Source organism: Petaurus breviceps, unplaced genomic scaffold, assembly GCF_028583685.1.
Source record: "Petaurus breviceps papuanus isolate PSGF00001 unplaced genomic scaffold, PetGlider_PUasm1.0 90925, whole genome shotgun sequence".
Lineage (NCBI taxonomy): Eukaryota > Metazoa > Chordata > Mammalia > Diprotodontia > Petauridae > Petaurus > Petaurus breviceps.
Window position 1 is genome coordinate 29,696,000 of NW_027187380.1, and position 9,281 is coordinate 29,705,280.

The 9,281-nt window shown below is 35.6% G+C and overlaps 1 protein-coding gene across 1 annotated transcript; it reads right to left on the reverse strand.

The window, feature by feature from the left end:
* Positions 1-1,569: 1,569 nt before the first annotated feature.
* Positions 1,570-5,796, reverse strand: CDRT4 (CMT1A duplicated region transcript 4). The gene is given in 3 exon segments (XM_069076010.1): positions 1,570-2,686; positions 5,744-5,780; positions 5,782-5,796. Coding segments are annotated over 3 exon segments (522 nt in total). The 3' UTR covers positions 1,570-2,216.
* Between the last annotated feature and the right edge of the window lie 3,485 nt (positions 5,797-9,281).

Sequence of the window (9,281 nt, forward strand, 5' to 3'; positions counted from 1 at the left end):
GGACCAAGTGTATCTACTAAAGCTTGGTGGGTAATGGAAGAAAAAAGGATGATAGGTAAGGGAAGGGAGCATAGAGGGCTCTTGGAAATATAAAGAAGATCTGGGTTCAAGTCCTGGCCCTGTCATTTAATAGTCATGTGACCTGAGCAAGTCATTCAACCCCTTAGGGCTTTAGTATCCTTATCTGTAAAATGAACGTAAAATACTTTTACTGTAGGATTGTTAAAAGGTACAAATAAGATAATGGATATGAAAGCACTTGGATACCATAAACTACAATATTTATTTGTCACATGTTATTACTAATAAAATAAATAACACCACATGTATATTGTACATTTGACTTTTCTAAAGTACTTTCATATCTATTTTTTCATTTTATTTTCAACATTTCTGTGAGACAAAGACAAGAGTTATAATTCTTATTTTACAGATGTAGAAACTAAGGCAAAGGATGGTTAAATTACTTGTCCAAGACCACACAGTAAGCTCGTTATAAAATCCAAGTCTCTTTAAAGAATTTAGAATTGGAAGGAACTTTAGCAGTCAGTCATCTCATCCAAGTCTCTCATTTTACAAACGAATAACTGAAACTCAAAGAAGTATCTGAGTTCCCTAAAATCATGTAAGTCAAATTTAAGCCCAAGTCACCTAATATAAAATTTGGCATGCTTTCATTGACTCCTAGTCTGGTCTTTCTACTACTTTACATTTGGTAGTTGAACAACCCTAAAAAGGGCTCAGCAACCCCTCAAACCAAAAATATTTAGTCCTCCCTGAACATCCCATACAGTCCACCTTTGGTGTCTACCTCTCAACCAACTCTCACCTGTGACTCCAGGAAGCTGTAGCACGCACAGTGGGCATATCCTGGTAAAATCGTCTCAGCAGATGGGCTAAACCAGGTAACTGATAGGCCTCAAACCCATTGGTGAGTTAGAGAGACATCTACCCTAAGTATGTGAAGATATACGGAATGGGCAGATGAGGACAATTTGTTCCAAAGGCCATGAAGGTGACTGAAGCAGAAATTGTGGCACACTGAGTGCTTGGTCAAACATTGAAGATGCCAAGGTCATCCACTGCATCCTAGGTCATGCACTGCAAGCCAGGCCATTGTCAGTCGTCTTGACTTTTGTTCTGCCACTAGACTTTGATGACTCAGGAAGAGAGACTGACACTGACAACTTTGTGAAACTCTGCCTCACTTAAATCCAATCCATGCACAAGTCAAGGCATCACCCTATGATGTCATTGATCTTCTTTGAAAATGAAGTATAAATAATAATAATTTGGTAGTTGAGAAAAGTTAGGTAATAAAAACAAATAAACAATCAGACTAACTCACAAAAAAATCACCATGGAGATTAATTAAAAAAATACTACCACCCCCTAAATTAGAACCCAGGTAACTATATCTCACTACTAAATTGTGAATTCCATGTGAGAAGGGGCCATGTCTTATTTAATCTCTGTATCTTCACCAGAACCTCATACACAATAGATGCTTAATAAATATTGAAGTTGAAGTTGACAACATAGTTTGTCTTGTGAGAAGGCATTCTCTAATATGGGGAACACTAATGCTAACATGAGGGAACTCTAAGGAAGTAGTAACCTTGACTCTTTGCTAATGTCTGAAAAATAACAATGAGTCTTCAATTAACCAGTTCTACTATTCCATCTCTGTAGAGAACATCAAAGTACACTGAAAATACACGGGGGGGAAAAACCTTTCCCACTCATGTCAGTGAGAAATTCTACCACTTATTGCAGCTTCTAAATCACAAATCAAAGACAAAGTCATGAGTCCATAATAATCTAGTACTCAAGGGAATACATGTTTGGATAGACTTCCTTAGGAAGGACAATTCCATGGGAATTGTCAGGAGAGGAAATTATTTTTCTCTGCCCTACAGGTTTCCTGTAACTGGAATGGGCTGGAGTCTACAATTGAATGCAAGCTCATATCTGTTTAGGTTGGGGGGTAGAGAGTAGGAGTGGGGGAAGGAGGCATATGCACAGAATCCTGGTGCCCAAATTCTTATCTAAGTCATCTCTTTCATAATTGCTCTGACAGTGTGTTGGAATCAGACTTCCAGTCTAACCTCCACATAAAGCAATCCAGCACACCTTTAAAGAAAATGAGAAAAATTGCAGAGAGAACTTAAAAGCAGTATTAAGCTGGTAGGGGTGGCCTACAGAAAACATGATGTCTAAGGAACATTTGTCTTTCTTTCCTTGCTGTCTGGTCGGGAGCCATACAGGAAAATGCGCATCATGGGTTTTCGGGAAAAAATGATTTTGTTGCAAGCTTCAGTGGGACCTCCTCTCGAAGCCATCTTGGGAAATGTGCCATTCACATGTAATACATGCTGGGGGGGTGCCAATGAGGAGTAGCTGCCAAAAACTGGTACTGATGTTGTGGGCTGCTCCTTGTAAGTGACATCAGCAGAGAACTTGGCAGGCTTTCTTGACAGGTGGATGAGTCCTGGTTTATTGTTGTAGTTTGCTGCCCATCTGCTTTCCTGACTGGATTTTTGATATTCTAACTGTTTCAGTCTTTCTTGCTCAATGAGTCTGTTGACAATTGGGGATGTATAGGTGACATAGGCTGGCCATGGCTCATGCTTGTTAATCAGGTTGAGTGGAAGACCAATGTTGGCTGAAGGTCTGATATGGTGATCTGAAGGCAGATAGTAACCAAGACAGCTTTAGATTAATAAATTCTCTAAGTTCTGTGCTAGAATTGGGGTATATTTTATTACCAATTTTAAGTCCTCCTTTATCACACCAAGTAACCACAAAATAACAATATTTACTCAATGAGATAAATACTAGGAGCTACTGCTACTGTTGCTAAAATAACAAAAGAAAGAAAATTCTGGAGGCCAGAATTAATAACATGCAGTGGGGGGAATTCTAGATATGGAGTTGGGAAACATTTTGAAAATCAATGCCCTGACATTTACTTTGACCTGTGTGGACATAGTTTTCCTTATCTGTATATCTTTCCTTAGATCTTGGAGATCATCAATTTTTAATTTACAAATGAGGAAAGTGGAGCTCTGAGAAGGAAAGTGACTTGTCCAAGATCACACAACTAATTAATTTCAGTGTCAAGGTAGAATATAATTCTTCTGACAATGAACCAACCACTACATTTATTGGTTCCATTACAACCTATAGGGAAAGTGATCAGTACTGTAAGTAATTAATATGCTAATAGTAGACCCAATGGAGATAATTATGAATATTACTTTTATATGCAGAAAGAGTTTAAATTAATATAAGATCTTATTTTATGTACTAAAACCTAATTCAACTAAAATAAATAAAAACTAACTTTAGAATTCATTATAGTTAACATGTCAGCTGTATGGTGTACTGAATTCTTTCTTTTACAGCATGATTTGTATTTCATTAACAGAATATTAACTAATTTTATTGACATTTTCCTTAGAGTAAGGAAGAAAGAGTTGGTAGGTAAGATAACACTAACTCAATCTCTTCCTATTCTGTGAATGGTTGGTTTTATTAGAAGAATTCCAATGTTTATAATTCTTTTTTTGTTTTGTTTTTTTGTTTTTGGAGGGGCAGTTGGGGTTAAGTGACTTGTCCAAGGTCACACAGCTAATACATATTAAGCATCTGAGGCCGAATTTGAACTCCTTGCCCTCTTGACTCCAGGGCCAGTGCTCTGTTCACTGCACCACCTAGCCACCCCTGTTTTTAACTCTTTCCCTTAGAAATATCAGTGTTTCCAAGAATCACAAGCAGAATGTTTAACCAGAGCCAAAACAAATGTCAGAGACACATTCTGCCTTTCAGGTCTGTCTTTCCTACTTAAAAGTTCTATTAAAGGGAGAACATATGCTCTTTAAGAGGAAGAAAGACAGAAAATTGATGTCATGTTGCATTCTAAGATGTATGTACCTAAAAGTTTGGAGAAGGCAATGAGAATGCAAACCATCTATCTTTTTTTTTAACTTAATTGAAAGATAGTATCTGAAGGTTTTCATTCAACTATGAGCAAAGTCATTATCAGTGAATTGAACTGAACCAAATGTATTAACTTATTGATGTTTTGTGTTCATCTCTTCATAATTTTCTTATAGTTCCATTCCTGAATAATACCATAGGGCATTGGAATGAGAAGTCAGAAATCAGAAATTGTTGGAAGATTTAGGTTCTAGTCTTGGTTTTGGCATTTACTAATAATCTCAATAGTCCTGAGAGGTAGATAGGACAGTTATCATTATTCCCATTTTACAAGTGAAGAAAGTGAAGATCAAAGCAATAACCTGTTATAAAATGATGGTAATAATAACAACCTGCTCTGCTTACTTCACAGGGAAACAATAACTGAACATTTATGTAGTGCTTTACCTGTTTATTCTATTTGAGTTCTACAAAAAAAAAATCCTGTGAGGTTAATAATGCAGATATTATTTTTCTATTTTACAATATTGATAGAACACAACCTCAAGAAGGTTATATCTTACCAATGATTATACTAGGAAGTCTCAGAGGAGGAAATTGAACTCAGAGATATTTCAGTCCTCACTCCAAGTTCAGCACTTTTTCCTTTATCTTTCCCCTAACACCATATTATCTTCCAATAGATAAAACATGTATGAGAGTAAAAAAAATAAGATAATGTATGTGAAAGCATTATAAAACCTGTAAATAGTAAAATATATTATGGTATTTATTATTATTGTATTTGTATTATATTATATTATATTTGTATGGTATTATATTCTCAAATCCTAGGATTTGAAAGAACCACAGAGTAGAAAGGTAGACTCCTTTCATGTTAGATAGCTAAATATCTGTGTTGCAGACTTTCCATTTCTACAGAGGATTCAATGCATTTTTCATTACTACACACATGGAAAAAGTATAATATGCAATGTAAATGAATATATATGGAATAATACTTAGGATATAGAGCTAGAAGTGTCTTTAGTCAAGACCATTTAGTAAAACTCTTTCATTTCAAAAATGAGGAAACTCAGTACTTACATATTTCCAAATGTGATTTCATTGGTTTGGATATTTTATCCATCAAAATAGATCATAACCTTTCATTTACATTAATAGATAGTTTCATGTATTGCTATGGCAAAGGAAGAAAGGAAGGAAAGAAGAAAAGAAAAAAGGAAAGGAAGAGAGAAAGGAAAGAAGGAAGAAAATAAAATGCTGGTAGCTAACCTTTTATTGATTGATAAAATAAAAGAGCACTGGATTTGGAATTAACCTGAATTTGCATCCCATCTCTGCCCCTTAATAGATGCATGAAGTTGGATAAAGTTACTTTGCCTCACTGGACCAAATGAAATTAGGCAACACATCACCAAGATCCCTCATGGCTCTAAAATCCTATGTTCCTATGGTAAACCTGTTTGAACTTAACTAGGAAGGAGTTTAGATGAGATTTTGTTATTAAATACATACTAAAATCTCCCTAAAATTGGTAGATACTATTAATGCTTGTGTCCTTGTGTCTGGGAGAACCCAAGGTCAACTCCATACCATGATGAGACATTAGAGGGGAACCTTTATTTAAGAGATAGTGTAATGAGGTGTTTAATAATAAGGGTTTACTATAGTAAAACATAACCAGTATATTCTGTTCAGTAATGTTCAACTTAACATCAACAGCCATTTTTTCAGCCACTTGAAAGCATCACTTATATCCTCACTTCAGATATGGTTGTCTGATTTGACAGAAACTCACCCATAGGAGTCAAAGTTATTTTGTGTGAACACTCAAGCTGGATCTATGTGCATTGAAGCAGAGATGGGTGGGCCAGCAATTCAGTGGTTTCAGTTTTCTATGTATGGCCTATGAAGAGTTCTGTACAAGTGGCAGAGACTTCTACTTCTGGGTTCCCTGCCAGTCAGGGTGCAGTGTAGAATCACTTCAGGGAGTCAGAGCAACAAGTCAACATGGGTAGCTATGAATTTGGCCTAATGCACAATGATGATCTGTAAAAAAAAAAAGGGGGGGAGGGGAAGTGGGAAGAGATGATGAAATGTCCACATTTCATATGATAGCAATTCTCATCAACTAATGTTCAATGAGCACCTTCTTAGAAGAACCAAATCATATTAATATAAAATGACCATGATAAATAAATGCAAAAAGGAAATTATGGCTAAAATGAATCAAAATATTCTTCTTAAAGAATCAAACAATCACAAAAGTAATAGGAAATACTATTTTATGAAACATTTGGTTACCAGCACAACCAGAGCAACATAAGTAAAAAACTTGCTATGAAGTCTTTATGGGTTCTGTTGCAGAAGATGAAGAAAGAATGGAATACAATGAAGAATTTGACAAGATGACCCAAATCTAGTGAACATAAACTTTAATAAATGTTGGTAACAAGGTGTAGCAGCAAGCACCCTGGAGTCCCCAGGGTGTCTGCTCACACAGGTTCTTGGATCTGCTTTGATAAAGGAAAGCAACTCAAAATGGGTTAACAAGCTTACTTTAATCAATCAGACGTATATAGTTTACCTTGTTCAGGGGAAAAAGGTCAGCACCCCGAACTTCAAAGCATACAGGCAGAATTATCAAGACAGAAACAGATCAAGTAGACAGATTTCTAAACTGTCCAACCATTACATTCATACCCAGTCAACATCTGGGTTTCAACATCTGGGTTTTTCAAAGCTGGGGGGGGGGGGCCTGGACAACGGCTTCCCAGAATACAGATCAAATCACAGAACACTTCTCAAAGTGAGCCCCCAAAACAAAGCTACACATCAGGGCTTATATAGCCTTCTCCTGGCTCAGAGAATGTAACAACCTTATTGACCCACTGGCCAATCAAAAAGTATCTACTGAAAAACAAGCCTCCCACCCCAGGCTTCAGGTGCACTTTAGCCTAGGGGCAGGGAAGATCTTCCAAATTTGCATTCCCATTACACAAGGAAAGAAAAATTGTACATTGTAAATTGGTAAATATGTAAAAAAAACAATTGGTAAATATGTAAATATATAAAAATTCCCAAAGGAAATAAGAAAAAGTAGAGATGACAGAAGTATAGAATTACCAGGTCTCACATTTTTTATGAAGGTATAATAATTAAAAATATATATGATAGGTTAAAGAATAAAAAAAAAACTGGTCACTGGAAAAGAATATAACTCAGAAAGTAAAACTCAGAAGCAATGAAATTTATTAGCCTAATGCTTCTTGTTTGATGAGAACTTTTGGAAAAACTAGAAAGTATGTTGGCAGAAATTAGATTTAGGCCAGAATCTATATAGCAAAAAAGTACAGTTTGATTTGGAGTGTGTGGGAAGGGTGGGATCCTAACCATTCATTTGTGTGAGGAAATTTCCCTATACAGATTTAGAGCAGCAGCTCATCTACAATTTACCGGCTCTGAGAGCTACCTGGAGCATTGAAAGGGACTTGCTGTGAATTGGTCCAACATTGTGGGAAGCAATTTGGAATTATGCTCCAAAAGCTCTGACCTGGCAATACTGTTATTATCATTTCTACCTCAAAGAGAACAGAGAAAATGGAAAAAAACCATAAGAATACATATAGGAGCTCTTTTTATGGTGGAAAAGAACTGGAAACTAAAGAGGTACCCATGAACTGAAGTATAGCTGAACAAATTATATGTATATGAATGTAATATTATTATCTAAGAAATAATGAGGGGGATATTTGCGGAGAACTCTGGGAAGATATATGTGTAAAGTAAAGTAAGCAAAGCCAGTAGAACAATTTATACAATAACAATAAAAATTGTAGAGATGAACAAGACTTAGGAAATTTTATCAACAATGATCATCACAATTCCAGAAACATGTTATTGTATTGTTCACATCCAGATAGAGAGAGATGAAGGACTAAAAATGCACACACACACACACACAAACACATATATTTCTACATATTAGACAAACACACTCAGATACACAGATATGTAAATGGGGAAACATACATGTTTTTAGGCAACAGACAAAAAACTACTAGATAGGTGGAGACTGATGTTATGGGAATTTTAAATTTCCATTTATTATTCAGAACTCAGGACCATTCCTCCTACAAATTTTGGTTAACTAAATGTCTGTCTTAATATTAACCTCACATGGTCAAAACCTATCCATGGGATTTGAAAGTTTAGTTAGTGCCTTAAACATTCTTTAGATAAGAAGTCAGAGAAAGAAAGTTGTCCCTGACTCCTTGATGTAAATTCTCTTCTTCAGTCAGTCTATTTGTAACTCCTCTATATGTAGTTTAATTTATAACCTGACTTAGTTTTCCTATAGACTTACCCTATGCCCTCATTCTCTCTCTTTGTATGTGTGTATATGTTTCTGCGTATATATATATGTATGTATGTATATTCCATCCAACTACCCTATTACTGAGAAAGGTCTCATAAGTTGCAAATATCATCTTTCCATGTAGGTGTGTAAACAGTTCAACTTTTATAAGTCCCTTATGATTTCTCTTTCCTGTGTACCTTTTCTTGAGTCCTGTATTTGTAAGTCAAATTTTGTATTCAGCTCTGGTCTTTTCATCAAGAATGCTTGAGAGTTCTCTATCTCATTGAATTTCCATTCTCCCCCCCCTGAAGGATTATATTCCATTTTACTGGGCAGGTGATTCTTGGTTGTAATCCTAACTCCTTTGACCTTTGGTCCAAGTCCTCCAATCCCTTAATGCAGAAGCTACTAAATCTTGTGTTATCCTGATCGTGTTTCCAAGAATACTTAAATTGTTTCTTTCTGGCTGCTTGCAATATTTTCTCCTTAACATGGGAATTCTGGAATTTCACTATATTTCTAGGAGTTTTCCTTTTGGGATCTCTTTCAGGAGGTAATGAGTGAATTCTTTGCATTTCGATTTTACCCTCTGGTGTTAGAAAACCAAGGCAGTTTTCCTAGATAATTTCTTGAAAGATGATGTCTGGACTCTTTTTTTTATCATGGTTTTCAGGTAGTCTAATAATTTTAAAGTTATCTTTCCTGGATCTGTTTTCTGGGTCAGTTTTTTTTTTTTTCCAATGAGATAGTTCACATTGTCTTCTATTTTTTCATTCTTTTGGTTTTGTTTGATTGTTTCTTGATTTCTCATAGAGTCATTAACTTCAATTTGCTCCATTCTAATTTTTATAGAATTATTTTGTTCAGTGAGCTCTTGGATCTCCTTTTCCATTTGGCCAATTCTGATTTTTTAGGTATTCTCATCATTGGTTTTTTGGACCTCTTTTGCCATTTAGGTTAGTCTATTTCTTAAGGT